This window comes from Micropterus salmoides, unplaced genomic scaffold (assembly GCF_014851395.1).
Source record: "Micropterus salmoides isolate LMB-PRFRI ecotype aquatic unplaced genomic scaffold, ASM1485139v1 Ms_hic_scaffold_17, whole genome shotgun sequence".
NCBI classification, from domain to species: Eukaryota; Metazoa; Chordata; class Actinopteri; order Centrarchiformes; family Centrarchidae; genus Micropterus; species Micropterus salmoides.
In genome coordinates, this window is record NW_024040817.1 from 17,694,375 (window position 1) to 17,718,671 (window position 24,297).

The window sequence follows — 24,297 nt, forward strand, 5'->3', positions numbered from 1 at the left end:
ATGTAACACAACTTCCTATTGGTTAAGATTTCGCAGCGATTGTGTCAAGCTGGCGGTCATTGGACAGCTGGAAGTAGGCGGCGCTGTGCGTGGCTTTTCATTGATATAGCCCTACAGCTGGTGTCTCAATCCGCCACACGAAGTGGAAGGGCTGAGAAAGTGACGAAGGCTTGATGTAGTGGGGTTTCAAGAGGGCTCGAGAAGTGTTTTTATTATTTTAAAGCGTGGCACGCCAAAGATTTAGAGAGTACACAGCCAAAATGCTCTGCCACGTTACTCGCCCGGATTCGGTGGTGATGGAAGTGGAAGTTGACGGGAAGGCGAACGGTGAAGACTGTCTGAATAAGGTAGGCTGGTGTGGAATACACATCACGTTTTCTTATTATGATACCATTTTAAAACACAGTGTCATTTTCAGGCAGGGCGGCAGTGTTTTCTTGCGAAACTTCAAACGTCCCCTTTCCCTGAACTTAAGCTTGATCGACTCGTCGCTTATCCTATGTGTGACTTAAATATTCTTGTAAATAAGATGATCTCTGCACGACGATGCGTAGCCTACTTCAGTAAACTGTATACGCTGCTTGACATTATATCCACTGTAAACTTAATTTGTAAACAACAACAACAAAACTATGGAAACGTCTTTTCTCAGTTGCTGCACGTAAGGGCGGCTGAAACAAAATGTTCTGCTGCGCGCAACGTGCAAAAAAACGTTACACGTAACAATAAAACCTTTAAAATGTCGATTTATAGTTGAAACGTATGACTTAATCTACAAGAGGAAAGTTTCGACACCATGGGCTTAAACTGGCTGTCGCCTCTACCTGGATTAGTCGGAGGCAGATGGCTTTGTCGAGGTTACTAGAGTTCATTCTTCTGCCTTTGCATGCACTTGGCTTTCTCACTCCGCTCAAACCGAAACTTTAAGTTGTTAAGGTTGCCTCCCATGGGGACAGGAAGCATGCAAACTTTTCCTTTCATCAGAACCCTCAAGTAGATTTTTCCGCTAATAAAATGTAAATCAACTTCATAAGCATGGCACAATCCCAATTTGCGTGGTGTATGAATGAGTTTTATCTCAGCCCCCGGGGTCCGTGCAGACGTACACCAGCAATTATGTAATACCCCATGGCCGTCGCCGACGCTCAAGGGGCGTGGGATTGTGGGTTTCATGAGCCTCCTTTATCCCGGGAGAGCCTCCAAGTTTGCTTCCACCCTATCCCGACCTGTAGAATATTGATGGGTTTTATCTGTGTGAGAGTAGCACCGTGGTAGCTGAAACCCTAATGAACAAAGTGATAAAAGCACTCTTCTTTGCTTAGCCTCCTGCAGGCCTTGTGAAACTTTGATTCCTGTTGGGGAATTCTGTTGATTTTTGCCACCCTCCACTGGGAAAATCCAATATGGATTGTCCTATTCAATGACATTTTAGCCTGCTGGCACAACACAAAGCTCAACATGCTATATGTCCATCGTGCTGTGAAAAGACACTGCCAGCTTTTAAAGAAACTAAATCTTCCTCTGTCCAAATGATTCCACACTCTTTCCCACACAGTTGGTTTTAGGCTCCTCTTTGAATTTCCTTGTCCACAATCCACATTTGTGACCCATTTCTTTCATCTCATCCCAGGTTTGCAGAAAGTTGGGCATAATTGAAGTGGACTACTTTGGGCTGCAGTTCACCGGCAGCAAAGGAGAGAACCTGTGGCTAAATCTGAGGAACCGCATCTGCCAGCAGATGGATAATGTGACGCCCTGTCGATTGAGGCTGCGGGTCAAGTTCTTTGTGGAGCCCCATCTCATTCTGCAGGAACAGACGAGGTATGTTTACCAGCTCGCGTGCTGCATAGACAAATCTGCCACATGAAACTTTTTGGGCATATGAACAGATATGATAACCGAAACCTTTGTCACATACTTCATGCAAATTAGCATGTCACCGTCTTTGGGTTTGTCATTAAAATATACTTTGATTTCTTTATGATTGCAATGAGGAGCACCTGCTGGAAAAAACAAAACTATTGTTTGTAAGTTCCCAGAGCGCAATGTGATCACTTTCCTTGCAGTACAGTGAAACGCCCTGTAATAACCTCTTCTGTGAGCTCTTCCGGGGTTACTATAGGTCATTTTTGGTGGCGCACTAAGCAGGAAATGTGATCCTGCAGCTCTGTGCCTGCCCCTAGGGACCCTCTGTGTGACAGCCAGGACCTCTGTCACTGCCCCCATTCAACTCAAAATAACTTTTTTTGTTTCAATTGTTTGTGGCCATTTTTGTCTGAACAAAAGCACAGCTCTCCATTTGACATTTCTGCAGATGCTGTTTGGAAACTCTGCGACATGCCAGTGTAGGGTGTTTTCCTCATAACTTTTGTTTCCACAGAAATAAACCATTATTTCGTGTCAGCACTGCAGCTGGGTTTCATAGTGATATTTGCAGTAGTTTTTGAAAGAAGCAGGATATACATTTAATATAAACGTAAGATTTTTAATCACCTGTGCCTGAAATGGGATGTTTTCATCTAAGAAACACAAAGCCAGCAAACAACTTGCTACAGCATATAACGTATTGGAGTCATATCTCCCCCTACAATCTCTCCTCTCTGCCAGATTAGTTTAAAGAAGAAACACCAGGCAGAACAAAGTAACAAGCCTGGACAAGTCTAGATCCTCCTGACTCAGTATTATCCAGCCACATTTTCATTTCAAGTTATAAATAGCTTGTGCATTGGCAGCCCCCAGAATCCTGTCCAAAAGACATTTTACACACTGTATCAAGTTTGATACCGTGGATGTTCTATTCACCCCAGGCGCTGCCGTGAGTGTCTGATACTGCAGGGTTGGAAGGGAGGGCAGGCTTGAGGGGACATTTGTTTGGTGTCGTTTTAAGCTCCACCACGCTGCTCTTGCCCTCTCACTTGCGCGCACACACAGCATGCCACTAGAGCTGTTCATTAAACTGTCATGTATCTGCCTTGGCCAGGATTTGTCTGGCATTCCAGTAAGCTCTCAGTTTCTTTCCAGTTCACTCACTGCCCCGCGTTCAGCTGTTTCTCACTCCTTCCCTCCCGCCCTGCTGCATCAAATATAAAGATATCAACTTTGCTCTCTTCTTGCTTCCTAAACTCTGTCCCATATTTGGCAACCTTTTTGAAGAAGAAAGTGAAAGGTAGTGTGGAGGGTCGGGGGAGAGAGCATGAGCACGGCGGACTCTTGGCTGCCAGCGCTATGACCTCCACTAGATTAGCAGGGGTTATCAACAGATGGCTGCCGTCGGGTGGGGGTCATGTGGTTGTGAAAAAAGGTGAGATAAAGATGTGAGATGGCAGGCAAGGGGACGTGGGATTGCTGCTAATAAATACTCACACACGGCGCACATCAACATGCTGTCACGTTGTGTGTTATATTTTGGCGGCACCTTCATGCCATCCATCTGCTCAAATTTGATATAATTTGCAAACACTGGCATCAGTTTTAGAGTTAAGGCCAAGGTGTTGTCATTTTGGGGACCTACACAGCTCTGGGGAAACTGCTACACTTCATTTCCAAGGGCCATGTCAGTATATGTGTGATTTCTGTTAATTACTGTCACTCATCAACTATATTAAATGTATTGTTTTTCTGTTTTGTTTTTTTACTTGTATTGAAAAAATTCTAACTTGAATTGGATAATATGTTCATACATAGTGAATTAGTGATTTGAGGACCAGGTGGGGCCCCATGTAACATATTTTTTGTGCTTTGAACTTTGACCTACTTAAGCTACCACAGTTATCTCCACACAACTGAGTGCAGGCATGCAGCATTCCTTGTCATGGCAAACAGACTTTCCTCTGTTGCACATTTTTGTTACTCCCATGGCTACAGACAATGTATGGCATACAGTTTGCTGTATTTACTGTCAAAACAGTCAAACGATGTTAGACAGTGAACATTAGCCACATGGCACTTTATAACCACACAGCAGGTTTCAGTAGCTTCATAGCCAGTGTATGTGAGCTGGAGTAAATATTCTCAGCAGCATATGGACAAAGCAAAAGGGCCTGTATCGTAACCGTATCTCACTGCTGAACTGAGGGGTGGGCCTCTTTTTCTACGCCCTTCTTATAGGCCTTATTACGTAACCTGCGCTGGATTGAGCACGCACAGAGCTGCTTATATAAGCTGCTGTGTGCACTGCCACGTAAAGCCTAGCAGGTCACTGTGTTCATGCTCACATGTTGCTGACTATCTGGGTACTTTGCGTTAATTAATTTTTCTCTCATGCTGGAAAATGTACTATCCAGAGTCAACTTCTGAGACTTCTTCTTAACCTGTTTTCTTTCGTTGATCATTACATTGAAATCCTCCATTTGCCCCATCTCTCCCAGACTTTTTTTTTATATTTATTTTTTTATAAATCTAGTTTCTCTGTAGGGATCCTTTCCATAATGTTGTCAGATACTTAGAGTAACAATCTGAGGCTGTCGGTGGCAAAAACAAGCACTTTAGTAGCGCATTTGTCCCCAGCAGCCATTGCAGCCCGTTTTGCAGCTGTGTCATTGGTGAGTTTAATTTTGTTTCTGTCCAGTTAAAATGAACTGTGTTTTACAGTGATCTGCAAGGTAAAACTACTGTTATTGTAAATGGTGTCTGGTGGGCGTTAGAGCTAATTTGTTTTGGTCTGAGATGCTGGTGCTGTAGTGCGACATTTAGTGGCAGTGAATGTCACATACAGCTCGTTTTTAGGGACGCTGACCCAAGGGCCTCAACAACAACCTGTGTTATCTGCATCATTAAGCACCACTTGCTAGGGGGTGTTTCTGGTTTAAATATGCGAATGTTTCCCCTTCATTAACCCTCGTATTTAACATTCTGATCAGGCAAACATTGGATATCCTGAAAGGGCACAGCTATTAGCGCAGGCTTTAACAGAGGTCCTGATCATTAACCTCGCTGGTGTTGGGCTTACCTTTTTAACTCTAGTAAATCCAAACCAAATGAGTTTTAACTAAGGAGGAGGCATTATGTCTTTAATAATTACACCTCAATATATTTTGCATTGCATTTGTAGACTGTATCAACTAGGAAAGGACTTTGCATGGATGTACAACATTTACATTAATAATCATTGAGAAACATTCCCACAATTTTGTGTGCCTGAGCGTAAACGCAGTGCTTGACGAAAAGGTTTAACTCCACTACACTTTATATTCTGCAAGCTACAGCTTTGTATAAATAAATTAAATGGCAGTTTTATCTTACATTAATTCACCATTAAATCTGAGACAAGAGCAAATATCTCTCAGACAAAATTCCTGCATTGCCTCTAACTGAATGTTCTGCACAAACAATTTTTGTGGTAATTTATTCAGGTCCCGCACAAGTTATCATTTCTTGCTCACTGTGGCAGGCTGCGGAGACGGTCAAGCCAAAGATCACACAAGATGCCTGTGGGTCTCCAAAAATACCACCAAGTTTTATTTTTTTATTTTTTTATCAGCATGCTCCACCATCAGTGATAAGTTGCTTATACTCTCCCTGTGAGCTTATTTCCTCCTCCGTTTGTTGTGCACTCAAGTAACCTCGCCCTTGTTTGTCTTGTTTGAAGTCATAACATTAGCTCCTTTCCCAAGAACGACAGAATGGTTATATTTGTTTGGCGCCTGAATTTAGGATTGATGCTGGGCTTTAATCACTGTTTTACCATCTAGTACAGAGCGCCAGCCTTGTAACCCAAGGCTTTTAGCATACAAACAGCTTCATTGTTTTATTGGTGTGTAGCTTTCAATTCAACTCTGCATGGAGCAAAGCGTATGTGTTTACATTTAGTGCTTGAAATAACTGTGTTGCAGCTTCCTTGTAAATGAACGCTTCAATAAGCGTTTAAGTGTTTGACTTTCCATTCATCTCATACCTTGGGAGATGATGTTGAGCAGAGTTTACTAAAGTTCATTGACTGCTGGTGACCCCGCAGCACACAGCTCCAGGCAGTGTGTTATTTGACTAGCTTACAAACCGCATGGTTGAGAGCACCAACCGATGAGAGGAACTCTACTGGTGATTGGCTAGATGCGATGCAGTCTCTAGGCAGAGGTGTTAGGTTTCAGTTTGCTGGGACTCTTTGTTCTTCTGTGTGGTGACGCGGCTGACATTCTGCATACTGGTGAACAGACACTGGGATTGGGGCAGAAAACACTAAAATGAGACAATGGTTTTATAGATGTGCGGAGCAGACTGGAGAGGTTAGTTGACTTGGTAATGAGCGTCCGATTTCTTCTCTCTGGCACCAGAGTACATATAAAAACTTGTAAATAGTTCAAAAGTCCTCTTATAAAAGTTCCAAATGGTTCAACATTGAGTTTCTTAAAATGCACAAACATTGTATTTTTGGATTTTATAATGTTTTACATACACGACTCCAATACTGGGCAGAAGATATCAGCTGAAAAACGTTAATTATGTCATCCTCATCCCCATAGCTCAGCTCTGTAGCCAGTGACCTAATTTCAAATATTATTTCTCAGGGTTCAGGCTGCTTTAATTGAATTATTCCAGTCAGGCAATCAAGTATTCAAACGTTCCTGCAGCACCTCCCCTTCTCCCACACCCCTATTTTGAGTAGCATTCATTTTCTCCTATGCTGTTAGCATTCTCAGGGGTATTATAACTGTAAATTAGTACGTGTCTTAAGACAGTGATTATGGGTTTTCTCTATGAAGGACAAAACAACGGTGAGGGATATAAAGTAAAATTTGGCCAGGAAATTTTGGTCCCAGCACAGACTTCCTGGCATTCAGTCTGTGTCTTGTGGGTTAGTGAGTCTAAAGAACAAGGCAATGCTGCAATGATGGCTGCAGCGCTTCACGGACAACTCTGCGATAACGTGTGTGTGTGTGTGTGTGTGTGTGCGCGCAGATGTCTCTGTATAGTAAAGTGTGTTGGTCCTTGACATGGTTTATCAAACTGAAGCGTACAGAGGCGAGGTCTAACTACTGATACAGTGTCTTCTCATGTGAGTCCGATGCAGCCTGGCATCCCAGTAAGACACAGATTCTAGTCCCGTGGTTCTAGCCAAGTCACTCTCAAGGGAGGCACAGCAACTTAAACTCCCTGTCATCTGCTCGGATGCCCGTTTAGTTGAGAATGCATTTATCCGTTCTGTTGTCTCTTGTCTTGTCACCTTGGTTACAGCCCTGTGTAAACCTGATTGAGGGTTTTGTACTTGTAATGGAATAACATCTTTTGTTTGTGCGCGTGTCCAGACACATGCAGTCACTTCACATCAGTAGGTCTCAGATGGTGTGCCCACTCAGGAAACCTTTTCAAAAAAGGCAAACACAGAAGGCTTTTAAAGTCCATCTCAACCAGTCAGCCTCGAACACCATGTTGGGAGATGAATTATGGGTTATAGTCTCTCCCATGCTCTGAACTTAGTTTAGGATGGACATTGACAGGTGCTGAAGCAGCACTACGCCTCTCGAACAGATTGATCCTGCTGAGAAGCTACTTAATGGAGAGGCCATGGAAATATAGATACTTGTTGTTGTTTTCTCAAATAGTTTATACAATAACCAGCCTATATTTAGGGCATTCTGTACAAAACATCTGCCCTTGTTATCATAACAAGAGTTATGTAGTGCATTCTCATTTCTGTGCAAAGCTGGTGTTTAGAGCAGCAGATAAGCAGTATAGCTTCACAGTGGCCTCCATGAGAGAAATTGCTACCTGCGTGTGAAGCCGCTGTGTGTCGGCGATTTTAGTTGTTTCTGTGGTATTTGGCAGATTGCATATTTGATGCCTCAGGGAAGTCGAGCAGAAACTGCATTGGTGAACTGTAGTTACCTCTGTTGCACAGCCTGTTTGTGACTGATGATGATAGTAATACAACTTTATTTATTGTTTTTATAGGTGTTTTCTTCCAAATGATAATTGGAATTTTGACCTGAGCTCAGCAAATTACGTTCACCTGTTTACACATGGGGATCACAGCACCGGGAAATGCTTGAGTCAGATTCCTTACTCAGCAGCCCAGTCGCCAAAAGATACATACCATAGTCCACATTGTCACATATGGTTGGTTAAGCGAAACAATGCTGAGGTTGAACGCAGAATAAGTAACAATGTGGAGTCATACTGTGGGTGTCACAACACCAGACTAACCGGCTCAGACATGTGCTGAAGGAAGCTTTATAAATATTAAATGTCTTGCTCACTGGCACGGTGACCGCTATTAACCTCTTGCCAATCCCCGCCTGAACTATAGTAACCTCCGCGGCCTGCCCTATAGTAAACCTTTGTCGGCACACTGTAGTAAACTCCCAGTCAAATCAGCCCTATTGTTTGCGTCAGGCAGGTAGCTAACTACCAGCGCTCCATCACATGATGCCTGCTGTGCCTGACACAATAGAGTGCAGTGTTTGTGTGTGTATGCGTTGGAGGGAATGGGATGTTTAACACCATATCAAAGCACTGTTTGTTATGCCTGAGGCTAGTCATCTATGGGGATTCGTTGTTGTGGTCTGGCTTTATCAGGGGTGGCTGGCTTTGTTTGTGTGCCTCACAGCTGCTTTCGCTACTGTTGTTACTCCTCGGAAGCACCGTGAATGTGCGTCGGACGAGGTGTGTCTGTGTTGCTGCATACTGAAGCGGTTAGCAGGACACAAGTGCGCATATTCTTTTCCGCCATTTGTGCGCTGCTCCCTCAAGAGTCTGGTTTTTAGTCCCATAAGATGATAGAGGAAACGTCACTCCAGCTCATTACAGTGTCATCTGTTGGTCCCACGAGAAACCTCAGCCGGATGTATCATCTAATAAACAAAACGCAATGGGTTTATTTAAACTTAATAAAGGGATGATGAGCGCTACCTTCCCCCTCCACTCAGTGCCCCTCTAAACCCTCTCAAATATCCTCAAGTCATAGTGTGACCTGATTTGTACAAGTGAAAAATGTCTCTCTTTGCATCGTGCTTCAAAGAGAACCCTAGCCCAAGGGAGATTTTGTTTTGTTTTTTTGCAGAAATAACAAGCAATTTCAGGCGCAGTATGCTTTTACTCTATCACATACCACAGCCAAAATATTCAGACAGACATAGGCACAGGAGGCCAAAGTCATGCTTTCATTTCTGGTAGTGTCAAGTGAGAAATGGGATGTGAATTTTGTTTAATGTGGATGGATACATGGGGAGGAAAAATGACAGATGGCAAAGGCAAGACATCACAAATGAAAGAGCTCAAGGCACCAGGCAACACTAACAGGATCCCAGCTAATCAACAACATAAACCAGTTGGACAGCTTTCAACTGGCCAGTGGTTACAGAAGCAGGTGACTGAAAGTATGTTGGTGCCCATGCAATCTTCTCAAGGTTACTGTGCCTTTTGGTAAGCTCAAGGAGGGATCTGTTTAAGTTACTTCAGTTCAACTTTCTTCATGATTGAAGGATTGAGTTACTCAGGGTGTTGCTCCTTCTTAACGTCTCGTCTCCTGCTGCTAGAAGGAAAGAATTCCTCACATCTTCTGGTAAAAACAATGGAAAGGACCTGCCATGGCTCATGTTGGGAGAATATAGCTGTTTTCCTTGGCCACACCAGAACTGTGTGTTCTCATCTAATGGTTCAGCCCTAACAATAACAATTGTTGTTTTTGACCACTGTTAATCTTAGAACTTTTTTCAGGACTGCCACTTTATAAACCCACCTCATTTCGAACAAGAATTCCCCTGTCTGGCAAAACAAGATTAGTGTTAACTTTCCCTTTTGCCCTTTAAATGGGCATATTGCCCATATTGTGTGGTGTTATTTAAACACATTTTTGACATCAAGCCACAGAGCAAGAGACGCAGACAGTATGCAGGCCATTGTAACTCATTTTGAATCCTGTTTTTGTATTCACCATTCAGATTTATTGCTTAACTACACAATGTGGTGACCACACACTGGCCCAGCAGATACAGTACAGTACAGCACAGCTGCCCACTGAGTCACCAAGTAAAAGTACTTCCTCTACAGGACAAAACAACATTCAATTCTGCAACTTTTTCCCCTCTCTGTACTTCCACATTTAGAGCCTCTAGTGAATTTACACTTAAAGGAAGTTCTAATAGTGTGTTTTGAGGAAGCAATTGAAAAAGAGAAAGTGAGTCATAGTAACTCGTAAACAAATGGCACAGTTGCTTTTTCCACAAACATCTGCTGTCTGTGGTGAAATTCAAGCCCTACAATGACCACCTGCTCTGACGTGTGTGTGTGTGTGTGTGTGTGTGTGTGTGTGTGTGTGTGTGTGTGATGTCCTGACTCCTCAATGATAACACCTGAAAGTCAGTTGAACAACGAAAGTGGGAACAGTTTGTGATAATGCTCCCAATGGCAGACATAAAGACAGACCCTTGATTGCGACATCACATTGGCAATTGAAAGATTTCCCATTTGACCACTGTTCTGTTTTCTTCCTCCAGACACGTCTTCTTCATGCACGTGAAAGAGGACCTCCATAACGGTCACCTACGCATGGGCTCAGAACAAGCAGAGGAGCTGAGTGCACTCCTGGCACAGGCCGAGTTTGGTGACTACAACCAAAACACAGCCAAGTACTGGTACTCAGAGCTGTGTGGAGAGGAGCCCACCACTGCCACTATCAACAGGTACAGCACTACTTTTTATCAGCCCAACATAGGTTTCAAGAGGAGCAGGAAATTGAAATGTTCTTGATTGTCTGAGAAGAGACTGTTTAATTATGAATACATAGCATGCACAAAATAGGTTTTATTCTGTACAGGCCCAGAATTGTTTTCTCTCTACATTTAACTGTAATAAAAAATAGTTTTTAAATGACATTTTAGTAGCCTAATACATACAAGTGAACAAGCTATGGCCAATCATTGAAAGCTGTTGACCTTTCTTCTGTCAGCTCTCCTGAAGCTCCGTCCCCTCACTATCTGTAAGGGAGGTAGGAGTCCACCGCATAAAGACATGATGAAAAATAATAATAAATAAATAATGGGTCTTGGCAATGAGCCACGGGTGTTAAAATGAAATGAACTGTAATAAATCAAAATGCTATCTTAAGCAAAAAGTACCAAACCACACTGAGTAGAACTGATAGTGCCGTCTTTTCTATTTTGCAGCATTTTTATAAATCACTGTCTTTATTTTCAGCCAAAGTAACTTTATCTATCTGAGGTGAAAGACTTCAGATAAGAGCACATCACACACAGCGTGCACGTAGGCTCTTAGACAGCTAACACACACAGAACAGCCAAACAGATCACACAGAGCAGCTGACAGATCATGTAGCATGTGTTTGCACTGACAGTACATCTTGAATGTTTGTTGACAAAGTTTCACTCTCGCAAGAACAAGGATCCCACTGTATAAACAACACAACAGACCACACTATCCACAGCAATGCCTGCCCCACCTGCAACTGTTGGGAATGTATCCAGTAATTACTGCAGTGTCCATTTTGTAATTGGAGCCTTTAGAGTGCCTACTAACATTTGTTGTGTACATGGCACTGTTTCTCACATGCTCTTGAATTGTACATTATCAAGCAATTTTGACTACAAAATAAAGTGCATTAACATGTACAGAAGGACATCACATTGCCTCTCTTGGGTGGGAACTGCATGACAGACCCCTTATGTCTAAACCAACAATAAATTAATTTTATATAGATGTACAAAAAGCATTATTAAGCTACTTAAATAACCTGCTACTTTTAAATAAAGCACCAGGCAGAAGGATCCAAGGCAGACAACTGAGATGCATAAACAATTTAAATTCCACATCAGCTACAGCCCACAAATGTTGCCAAATGCAGAATGCTACTTCTCTGCTGCAGCTGCTCATTTGACTCTTTTCCTTTAAGTCGTGATAAACGAAATAATTTTTCATGTGACTTTTTTGTTTTTCAATTCTCGAGCAGATACGACTTAAAATGTAGCATGGTACAATGTGAAATACAAGTAAGACATACAAAGCACATGTAAAATTACAGATTTAAAAAAATGGCCAAATACAATTACACAAAAAACAACTTTGTTAGAGTGATGAGAGTAAATATAATTTGTTACTCCCACCCCTGGCCATCAGGCTTTTTTTTTGTTTGTTTGTTTTTAACCACAGTCTGTACAGTTTGCTTTCACAGGCTAAAAGAAGCATTCAGCTATGCTGTCTAAGCATTGATCTCATAAGTATAGTTGTCAGAACAAAACATCAGAGCTTACTGCCGGAGGGTCTTTGACAGCTAAAACACACTATAGTGATACTTATCCTGCTTGTGTAGTACACCAGTCACAGTGGGTGTTCCTTAATATAATATTATCTGTATGATAAGGCTTGTGTCAGAAAATGTCATTTCCAACCTTGCTTTCCAGCAAAATAAACTTAAATGGTTGTCTTTTGTTCCCTCCTCTCTCCTAAACTTACCCCTTCTGCAGTATCATATCCAGACACAAGGCCCTGGAAGGTTTGAGTCAGGCCTCAGTGGAGTATCAGGCTCTGCAGCTGGTCTCCTCTCTGGAACATTACGGTGTGGAGTGGCACTGGGTTCGCGATGCAAATGGCCAACGGTTGGCGATAGGAGTCGGCCCTGAAGGGATTGCCATTTGCAAGGAGGACTTCAGCTTAGTCAACAGGTATGCTCCGCCTACACATCTGCAAATAGCTGTTTATATTCTTATATTGGTGGTACCTTACAGGGGCAGACTCAGACTGTCTGAGGGGCAGAGGCGAAAAAAAAAACAAACGGGGCACCAGCTTCATGTGGTGGGGCTACAAGGCACAGAAATTGAACGATGTGCGTTCATGCTATTCAAGCAGCCACAAAAGCTAGCATAGACAATCAGTATTCTCAAGCGCCCCCGGAAACGATGTGCCCTGGGCACATGCAGTAATCTGTCCATGCAGAGGGCCCTTCATGTTTTTTTTTTTTTTTTTGCAGAAAGGGGCACCCTAGAGGGCACTGCATGACAATTTGTTCATTGAAAGTGTGCCCATTGTAACACTGTTTTGCATTTTCTCGAACGTTGGGACATCCTAGGGGGCACTTCCCCTCACATTGTTCGCCCATGTAGGGCCTGTGTCCACCAAAGTGTTTTTTTTTTCTGACGCCAGCGTCTTTTTTTTTTCTTTTTCAATTCATTGTAATGGGAGCGCCTCATTTTTTCAAGCGTTTTTTTTTTTTTCAGTCGCCGAGAGTTGAAAAATGTTCAACTTTGGGGGAAAAACGCTGCGCTCGTCACTGTCACTTTTTACCCAGCCGTCCAGTCACAGTGCAGGATGGGCGGGACAAACACCGAGCACATCCGATCTTGAATGAAACGATGTGCCTACTCACCGAGGTGTTTCCTCGCCCGCAAAATCTCATGAACCCACGGACATTTTTACATTCAGTAAAATTAAGTAGGCTACCCTACTTGCAACACATCGCCTCCATGGAAATTATGTATCATAGCAACCACAGCGTCTCGGAAAAAAACACTGCGCCTCCAAAATGTACCCTCAGCTGGTGGACACGGGCCCAAAGGCACCTTGGAGGGCACTTTACAGTCTTTCCTCACACAAAGGGGCACCCTAGTAGAGGGCACTACATTACAGGGGTTTTTTTATTGAAGGGCGGCCGTTTGGGCACTGTATCACATTTTCTAGCACACTGGATCACCATAGCAGGCATATTGTCTTGTGTTATTTACGAAAGTGGAATTCAAGAGAGCACTTTTAATCCACCAGTGGTACTTTACATATCTGCCTTGACCAATATTCAATATGTAACTGTTTCTTCGCTTTTTGTCTCATCTTAGAGTAAGCTATCCAGTCATCCAGATTGCCACTCAGTCGGGGAAAAGTGTATACCTGACAGTTACCAAGGACACAAGTGACAGCGTGGTGCTTATGTTCAAGCTGATCAGTAACCGGGCAGCCAGTGGCCTGTACCGGGCCATTACAGAGACCCACGCCTTCTACAGGTGAGAGCTAAAGACAGTCCACATCAATGACTCGCACATACACTCGGAAACTACATATCTGTGCAGTCGGGTTTTAATAGAAGTAGATTCAGTCCGTTTCATAACTTGGTCCACAAAGTCAGTACTGCCTTTAATTATTAGAGGCAAGTTAGACTCTACTATAGACTGTAGCTCACCTCATGTGCTGAGCCAAGATATTGATTCAAATAAATTTTAAGCTCTGCTGCATTACTCTGTTTCTATATGGAAACTTTCTGTCAACAGTCTTTCCTGCAAGTCACAAATCATCTGACCTGTTTTAAAACAATGTTGCTAATCACTATAGCATGTTTTGATGATATAGAGCAGTTTATCGTTCACCATCCTTAACTAAAGACTAGCAGATTATGAGAGAGGTGAGGGGGAAAGCCTGACCTACAATGTGCTCTGTAAAGACTTGTTCTGCTCTATTTGGCATGCGATGCACTCTCCCACATTTGTACACATCGACTAAGTTTGCTCCTGTTCCCTTTTTAACCCTGTGTTTTTTTGTTTGTTTGTTTTTTTTAATGGTATAAATGCCCTCAAAGTGGGAGACACAGACATGTAAAACATGTCCTTGACCCGAATGGGTGTGTATAGAAACCTAGACCGCACAGGACAATCTTCACTGAGCAGAGATGGAATTTATTTTTTTGTGTGTGTGGTAACTATTCAAATGGCTGAGCTATGAAATTGTTGTCAGTCACAACAGTACAAACGTACAAAAGACAGCCCTGTCCTTTTGTTTCAGGGATGGGTTTTTAGCTGAGAGTCTACAGATGTTTTTGCAGGCATGTCTTCATCCTGCTTGCTCAGAAACGTTGTAGTGTTATGGTGTTTATCTCACAGTGGTGGATGTGGTATCAGAGTAGGCAGTGCTGGGGGGATATTAGTAATCATGTCTCATCTTATTTTCATTTCTAGGTGTGACACAGTTACTAATGCAGTGATGATGCAGTACAGCAGAGACTTTAAAGGCCACCTAGCTTCACTTTTCCTCAATGAAAACATCAACCTGGGCAAGAAGTACGTGTTTGACATCAGACGTACCTCCAAAGAAGTGTACGACCACGCCCGCCGCGCCCTCTACAACTCTGGCATCGTGGACCTGGTGTCCCGCTCTGGCAGCGGCGAGCGCTCCTCTCCTTCACGCTCGCCGAGCAGTGATGAGCAGCAGGACGAAGGGTTGGACTGTGGCAGCTGCCAGCAGAGCCGAGCCCTACAGGAGCAGCTGCAGAAGCTCAGAGAGGCTCTGCTGTGCATGCTATGCTGCGAGGAGGAGATAGATTCTGCGTTCTGCCCCTGCGGACATATGGTGTGCTGCCAGAACTGCGCGAGTCAGCTTCAGGTGAGACTCTTCACTCATTTGTGAAAATGTCTTTTCTACGGAAGACTCATGAGTTTATCAGCCACAGTGGCATTTTCTTAAGTCAAACATACAGAAGTGCTACCATTGGTATTTGCTATACTGCCAAATCTGATGTCAACACTTCCTTAGAAGTATTACTTAATACAAGTTAATTGGACAACAATGCAAAAGCTTGACCAGCCGATTAAGTTTTACTTTGTTTTGTTTGTTTCTTGATTCGAGGCACATCAGCATACTTTGAGTTTCTAGCTATACCAAAAGCTCTTTAATTATACTTTAGTTCCAACTTCTCATCCTTTTTTATGGTCCTTTAAACAACATCCAAAGCCTTGCTTACACTCTGCTGACCTGATTGTCCCCCCACTTAATCAGCTAAATGTTGCCCATCTTTGTGGAAACAGATTTTGTGTGTGTGTGTGTGTGTGTGTCTCTTATAAAGGGATTATAGCAGCCAGGCAAATCTTACTTCAATTAACTCAACTAAGGAACGTGACCCAGCTAACAGACATGTGAATGAGTCAGTAGAAACTTATGACGAGAGAAAGAAAGTTCCACTGCTTTCAGCATGATTGTGAAGTTTTCAGATTATGACTCTGATATTGGTCAGTTGACCTGAGTGCTGACACATTGGTTGCCTTCAAGGCAATACTCTCCCCATCTCATTTTATGTGTGAGCAGGTGACTCATGATGCTGTCTGATTGTGGTTGCATGTTCTCTTAGCTTGTACTTTCTCTTTTGCTGGCTTTGACGCCTCTTTGTTCACAGTTTACTAGCAACTTGTCCGTTAACCCGTCACAAATTACAAGACTGGTGCATTTGTTAAGTTGGTATAGTTTCACTCACTCTGGTCTTTTCGTGTGTGTTTTTCTTAACAAAATGAGATGTGGCGACTTTTAAGATATTATGTGGTTGTGTGGGGTCTTACTTGATGAGCACATAATGAGAAAGATTCCACTCAAGACACAAGCTCACTGTTAATAAATCAACAATACTTTGTGCTTAAAACACTTTTCCTTTTTTCCCCTCAGTTGTGTCCTGTCTGTCGGTCGGAGGTGGAGCATGTGCAGCACATCTTCCTACCCACGTGCACCAGCCTGCTCAACCTGACGCTGACCGACAACCACCAACACCGCAGCGGCATCCCTGCAACCATTCACAGAGAAATGGCTTCTCACAGTTGCTCTGCCACGGAGTACGACCACAAGCTCTATCACACATAAAGACAACTCCATGCTTTTTCTCCACTTTTGAAGCTGTACCAGCCAGATTAAGGTTTCACAAAGAAGCAACATTTCTCATCCTTCTATGTTTCCTGCCTGGACTCCTTGAATTACCAAACATATAGAAACTCCTGAGCGTAATCAAAGATCAACACACTCAAACCACTCCCTCAGCTAGTGTGTGTTTGTGTGTGTGTGTTTTTACTATTTCCCTTGTCTTTTTGGACTGTTGGTTTGTCTGGTCGGTTCTTAGTATTTTTGGTATTGTTTGTGTGTCATTCTGTTCAAATGTATGTTTTAAACACCATTATCCCCTGCCACTACCTGATTTTTAAATTGGGCTCTTATTCATCCTTAAATTATTGCATCAGTTGACCTGATCCAGAATAGAAACATTCTTTTGTTTTTGAATTATGCTTTGAATTGTCTGTTGGTTGTTTTTCTTTGCTCCATATCAAGCTCCTAGCCCCAGAACCCTAACCATATAATGAACTTGTGTTTCAGAAAAGCCCTTACACTGTACATAATGGTCTTCCACTGGCTGCCCGGACATTTTAAAGCTTATCTGTTTTGATTTGATAACTGAGTTTTATGGTGTTACGGAGTGAAACGCATTTTTTATTTTTTATTTTTATGTTTGGCATGGAAAAAATGATAAACAATTAGTGGGAGTTTAGAGGCTAAGCAGCAGTGCGCAGGGTATAGCACTGCATACTTTTTAGACACACCAGGCACAAAGACCACCATGGCACTACTCTTGTGGAAGTTCTTTTAGCCCACCACAACTCTGCCCATCAACATGAAATGCAGTATCTTGCTGACACACTCACAATTTCCTTCACCTCGAAACGGGTCTTTATGATTAACCGCCGCTTGTCCACAGCAACAAGCCCAGTTTCATAGTCTGCTGCACCTTTAACATTTTTATGTCCATGCCAATGAAGTTAGACATTAAGAGCACAAAAAGCTCTTCTACTAGACACTTAACCACAAGGCTAAAAAATAGGAATTTGTCCAGCAGCAGCTGCTTTTGAAAACCTCAGCTGTAATTTTCTTCTCTGGGTTGTACTAGTGAGTTCCTTTTTGATATTTTTGAAGGGTACTAGGAGATATGTCCGTGCAATACTTGCTTGCTTTTTGAAAAGCTTTTCATTTAAGTTTTATTTAATTTCAAAGACTATATTTTAAATAAACAAAACAAATGACATTGTCACTTTACCAAGGAAGTTTTCCATGTCTGTAGAGGGTTGGCCTTAATGTAGCAGCAACGCCGTGTTTATAATAAACTTTCCACAGACTAGAAAAGGAAAACATTATTTCTTTACTTTTTCACATTATACAGGTAGCGATTTGTTTCTGTTTTCTGAAGCAAAAGCCACTATGCTCTGTAAAATAACTCTTAAAATTAAACCATTTTTATATATTCTGTTTTTAACAAAAGTATTAATAAAGTTGTTTTTAAAAAACAAACTGGATTTGTGGGAAATGTGTTACAGTTTTGTATGTTATCTGAAAGCACTTACGTACACGTGGCACACAATTCAGAACATCCAGAGGACACCAGTAAAACCAGAAATATAACAGACTTAAGGAATTAACACTGAGATTGCACTGTATGTTGGATTGACTGTATGCTGTAAAGGTGCACTAATTATTTCAGTGGGTGCCACTAGGCCATTGGTTTCCAACCTGGAGGCTGGGAACACCCAAAGGTCTGGAAGTAAATTTGAGTGGTCCTCTGATTAAAGAGATAAGAAAAAAAACTATTTCCCTAAATCTCTTTTTTTTTTTTCTTCTTTTTTTTTGTTGTTAAACACTTGATACTTTTGCCTGCCAAACAGCACATATCAGAAAAGGAGAAACTTCTCGCTGTTTGTTTGTCTCAAATCATGTCCTCTAATGCCGTGATTTATGAGGGGTAACCTAGCAACAACAATCAGTTGTAGTCATCTCTGTCAGGACAATTTTCGATTTATATCATGCCTCTGTTCCAAGAAGTAGATTTACTGATACATAGTAAAACCAGGAATTCCCTTAAATTGAACTCTTGCTAACCTCATTCATGAGGCCTGTTTTTTGTTTTACTCTGCAGAGTTATCGAGTTAAATCAGGGGACCTGCTGTCTTGAAATGGTCAGGCCCCAGAGGTTTCCAGTGAGACATGGTGAGAAAAGAAAGGCCAAAAAGGGTTGTCTTGTGTCCTGCTCTGTGTGGAGCAAATGCCTCCCATGACTTTAGTCCTCACTTCTGCAGCACCCCAGGTGTATTGAGCACTTAAAGGCCAACACGTCCTTTGTCATTGTCAGAATAGGAAAGGGATTTGAGAGTTGCGCAGTCAGTGGGGCAATGAAGCTCTCTATGTTGATGAGGAATGACAAGCTCCACTGGGCTGTGATTATAAGTACAGTGAGTACAGCAGCTATTGATTAGTCTGACCTCTAACATCCCTCTCTGAACTCCTGTCTTTCCATGACCCTCTGGTTGAGAATGTTTCTCGTCCCTTTCTCATTTTTTTTTTTTTGCTCTCAGGCATCACTGCCATTAAACAAACTCCAAGGACACCGATGACAGCAGGGTGGGAGAGATGTATGAGGAAGAGTGCTGTGATTTCTTGTCAGTCAGCCATGCAGAACTCCAGTATCATTGCAGGATGGAAACAAACAACACTGTGAGTAGCAGTCTGACTGGGAAGTTAAACTTTTTAAACCTTAAGATGCGATCAAGAAAAATAACAAACATGCAGCAACCTCAGAACAGTGATACATCTTTGCATTCCTGACACAAATTCTCACGCAAGCACATGGATGCATGCCAAGCTGGTCATGTCACAGCTTCTGCACTGACACTTTGCTGTGACCCAGTGACATGTAGTTGAGGCACAAACAAGAAACCATGCTTATGGTATTAGGATCTATTGCTAAAGAAAGCAGTGGAATAAAAAACATCGGAAGACTGCAGAGATGTTAAGCTCTTTGAAATGTGAAAATCTGAGAATGTTCTCTTTTGTCACGCTAATCCAAAATGTATCTAATACCACACACTACTGCAGTAATCTCTTGTTGAGAAATTTCCAACAATATATGGATTTTGCAGTGGGAGGTGACATGTAGAGAGAGAAAGTCAGAGAAAAATAGAAAGAGAACACTAAAAAGGCTTAGTGGTTTCATTGAAGACTGTGGATTTTGGATTTGCCTAATCTATTGCATATTTATGTTCTACAAGAATCGTGTTTCAATAAAATGCCCCTGGCATGTGAGACATTTACAGCCCTTTTAATTTTTTGTTGAAATTAATGGATAGGTAAACATCATTTGTAAATCTCCTTTTTAAAACCAAAAAGCTCACAGAAGATTTAGATATGTCTTTACATTCGTACTGTATCAGATTTTATAGACTTTATTTTGCAAATGTCCCTTTACTAGTGTAGATGTAGCCAAGAGCAATAGTCAATAAAAACCTGATAGTGGCAAGTTTGTGACCCATATTTATCAGTAGAATGTATAGACATGTCTGACGGTACTAAACTGGGAGCTACAGTATAGTTTGGTTGAAAGGGTGCAGGATTGAGTTTCTCACAGTTGAAACTACTGGTAAAATTGGCCCAGGCTAGAGAAACACAGGAAGGTGTTTCAGGTGGGATGTGATTTGTAGCTGGAAGGAGAATGTAGTGATGACGCAGGCTCTATCAGCCATTTCCTTTAAATAAATCCCCTTTTGTAAATGTTTTAATTTATGAAACCCCAACAGATTCATATCTAGCAGTCTGCGCTGTTGGCTCCCCGTGTGTTTACTGACTTGTACTGTACATTTCCTCTATGCCAAGCCCTGGCAGAGAGGTGTTCCTCTGGCTTTGCACTGCCGCTATCAGTGTTGAATTACTTCACAGTTGCATGCTGAGAGCGAATGTCACTTTCTGTGCGCTTCTCACAGAAACATGTGCCACATTTATGACTGACTTGGCTACTTGGACATTGTTTACTCCACATGCCAGAACCCAATGACAAAGAATGAGAGAATAATTTGGAAAAGAGTGCACCTCACAATTTCACTCTCAGTTTCTACAAATTCAGACAGAATTGACTGACATAAAGATATGTGGTGACAGGCCACCTCAAGCTTGTGCCTTCACCAACACTTACTGCATGATGGTTAAGGAGGAGCTGGTTTATGACTGGAGAAACATACTTTAGAATTATGTTCAATTATATAATATTTATTTAAACAGTATACTTAAAAGCAGAAAGGAGAGGAGAGCTAATATGAAAATTAGCTCTACAAGTAAGCAAGTCTGCTCCATTCCTCTGCATGTCTCTGAAGACTTACCATGCTTTCCGGTTAACCCAGAACGGCATTTGACATACTTCTCTAGAGTTTGAGCTCATTACTATTATTTTTACACCTACGTCTTGTGTATGTCCATGCAGAAGCCATGGCCTACTGAGAAAGAGGAAGTGCTTCACTTTTTGCTCAGTGTCGTCTCCTGGATTAAAATTCTAGTTCATGACTTCAAACACAAAGCAGCCCATACTCCCTGATGGAAAAGATTCTTCTCTTCATCCTCGTTACCTGCATATGGGCGACTCATATAAAAAAAACAAATAGAATTTTTAAGTTTGTATCACTTCAACTCATGCCAGGAAAAGCACATCAAAGATTCTCACCAACTTTGCCCACCCACTGCCATGTGGTTTTCACATCTGCTTGGCCCAATGACATACTGCCAAGGGAAACGCAGCTCCTCTGAATGCATTTGAGAGTTGAGTTTTAAGTTTTCTGGAGGCAAACAGAGCCCACCTCTGGATGGCATCATCAGCTGGTAACTGGATACAGGGTGGGCCAGTCTAGTATGTGTGTGTGTGGGTGTGTGCATGCCTGCGAGTTCTCACAGAAGTTTTAGACAAGTGTAAACGGCATGCCAGCAGCAGGGATACACAATGTTCTGCATGCAGTGAATTTAATTGTCCAATTTAACGTGTTAGTGACGTCTGGAGCTAATGGCCCTACCTTACCTGTGTATACCTGAACATTTTTCAAATTTAAAATGAAGAGACAATATTGTTTTTATCACTTATTTCAAAATCATTATCATTTCCTTAATCAAACTATCTAGTCTTTAATCTGCAGACAACAAGTACTACTATTTAGAGTGATACTAAAAAAGTGTATCCATAGGATAAAATAATTTGTTTTTAGTATTTATTATTATTTAGTATTTGCACACCTGAGCAAATAAAAGCCAGCAAAAAAACATTATAATGCAAGATACCAATTTCTTGTGAGTAAGATGTGTTTTCTTGTGATTCTGCCCAGTGCCTGTAAACCTGCATCATGCATGGGTAGAGAAAATGGTTAATTATCAAATACATGCTAGCGGCTCCATGAGACTGTCCTTACTCACAGCAGTGCTTTGATCTAAATGCTAACGGCAGCTTGGTAACATGTTCACAATGGCAATGCTGACATGATGATATTCACCAGGTTAGATATGATATTTACTATGTCCACCATGTTAGTTTTGCATGCTAGTATGCACAAAGTGCTAGCAAGGCTGATGGGAACGTTATTAGTCTTGCAGGTAGCCTGTTTGGTCATAAATCAAGATGAAAAATTTAAGTTTAGAACAATTTCTCCTGAGGGTGACACGAGTGCCTGTACCAAATTGATTCCAAAATCCATCACAAATGTGAACATGATGATGGTGCTACAGGAAAAGGTTTCATTGGGGAAAAAAAGGTTTCATTGGGATTCATTGTCTAGGAAAAATGATTCAAAATTTCATAACAATCCAGCCAGATATTTCAATCTGGACTAAAGGATAAAATACAAAAGAGTAAAATTGCATTACACAGGATAAAATACAGAAGACACAAGATAAAATACACAAGATAACACATAAGGGCAAAAACAGCAAAAAAAACGAATGATAAAGAAGACAAAGCAGCTACATTTAAAAATATCAGATTAAGAAGTTGTTAAAAAGTCCTTGACCCAATACGGATTCTAGGAGAGGCTGTAGTGACGTGAGTACAAGTAGGTTTTCAGTCTTGACTTAAAGTTATCCACTGAACGTGCTTCCCTTACATATAATGGAATGTCATTCCACAAATAGGGAGCACGGTATGCAAAAGCTCTGTAGCCAGCTGATTTATACAAAATAACACATGTTGTGGGACCCTCAACTTTTATAAAAAGCACTTTCTAGACATTAAGTCAAATATTACAGGTGTTGTATACAACAGAGTGACCCAGATGACTCAGATGAACATCTGAGACTCCAGCTGTGACCATGACAAGCTGACAAAGAAAACATGGAGAAAACAGAGATAAAGCCAGACTGTTCTTTTCTTTTCTTCAGTTTTATTGCCCTGCTTTAAAAGGCTGACCTTACTCAGCACCTTCTTATCAATGCAGTTTAGTGTGACGCACACAAGGGGTTAAAGAGCAGTGGGTTCATAGCAACTGCAACTGCTTTACATCATAGCTATAGATTGTACAATAATGAGGAGAGAAGCGAAGGTTCCGTGGATCCAAAAAATAATAATACAGTTCAAGCTTTGTTCTGTTTCATACGTTTACTTCCACCAATAAGTAATCATTTCAGTTCAGTAAATTTGTCACAAATTCAGTAATGTCAAATTATTTTTCTTCACTTGATTCCTTTATTTATATGGAAATGCAGAGCTGACACTGAAATGGTGTGATGAATGAACCCCGTTCACTTTAATTTTTATTGCAGGCTGACAGTGCAGCATATCTGTTTGTGGAAAGTTAATTTTCAGTTTTTATGCTTTCAGGAATAACTGCTTCCTCCATGGACCAAATACAAAGATACTCTGGTTAGAAACAATATAACCTTGCTGTAAAGGCAAAGGTGACAAAGCTAGACACATAAACATCATAAAGGCACCTCTTGTTGCCAGGAAACACCTCAACCAGAGTTTTGACCTTGGTGGCTTTCTGCTTTTTAGCAGCTGTTTTCTTCAGCTATGCTGACATCTACTGGTCTCACTTACAAATAACAGTCATAAATGCTGGGAAATTGGTTGTTTGGATGAAGATAATTACAAAATACTTAAAAACACTGACCTCTGATATATCAATTAATTATTCTGGGATACAGTTGAATATTTTCATTTTAGTATTTAGTATTTGTTTTAGTACTGTATTTATGTAATTGTTAAGGTTTACTTTATTTGCATTTAGGACAATTTAGAAGTTGCTTATATAATGCAGGAAATAGCAAAGACTTAATATGATATTTAATGCTTAATAAACATTTAAATACTCTGCTTTGAATAATCATTTGTGTATGATGTGTTTTTTGCACAAAATAAGTTTATCTAATTAATAATTCTTAAAATTACAGCCTCTTTGAAAAATCCTTATGAATAAGCAAATATTGTTTAACTGCTGGATACAAGATTTCTCCAACTTCACTGAAAAGTCCATTCACAGTGTATGCGCACTGCAGAATTTTCCATTTTCAAGTTTCCACATCATACTGTATAAGTTGCATATGGGACCAGGATTGGCGTAACAACTAGTTATGATGTCACAAAATCGTGCTTGTATTTACTAACCCTTAAAATGAGATTTAAGGTGAGCACAAAGAACCTTGCCTCCCTTCAGCAAATTCATGTGAACACATCTTTCTAGTGCCAAATTCTGAACTTACAACATTCTGCACAGTGAAGGTCAAACATCCAAGTGACGTAAAAAGTAAAAAAATAAGCAAAACACATTAAGT

The 24,297-nt window shown here is 41.4% G+C and overlaps 1 protein-coding gene across 1 annotated transcript; it reads left to right on the top strand.

The window, feature by feature from the left end:
• The first annotated feature begins 125 nt into the window (after positions 1 to 125).
• On the top strand, positions 126 to 18,021 carry mylipa (myosin regulatory light chain interacting protein a). Its single transcript, XM_038723981.1, has 7 exons — positions 126 to 347; positions 1,631 to 1,821; positions 10,431 to 10,616; positions 12,414 to 12,611; positions 13,776 to 13,940; positions 14,886 to 15,309; positions 16,360 to 18,021. Exons 1-7 carry the CDS (start codon positions 261 to 263, stop codon positions 16,549 to 16,551), a joined length of 1,443 nt encoding a protein of 480 aa, XP_038579909.1. The 5' UTR covers positions 126 to 260; the 3' UTR covers positions 16,552 to 18,021.
• The last annotated feature ends 6,276 nt before the right edge of the window (positions 18,022 to 24,297 follow it).

Excerpts from the sequence above, each read along its gene's own strand:
- mylipa (XM_038723981.1), top strand. The coding sequence starts at position 261 with ATGCTCTGCCACGTTACTCGCCCGGATTCGGTGGTGATGGAAGTGGAA. Across the intron at positions 1,822-10,430 it reads ATTCTGCAGGAACAGACGAG|ACACGTCTTCTTCATGCACG; the intron begins GTATGTTTACCA and ends TTCTTCCTCCAG. Across the intron at positions 10,617-12,413 it reads ACCACTGCCACTATCAACAG|TATCATATCCAGACACAAGG; the intron begins GTACAGCACTAC and ends CCCCTTCTGCAG.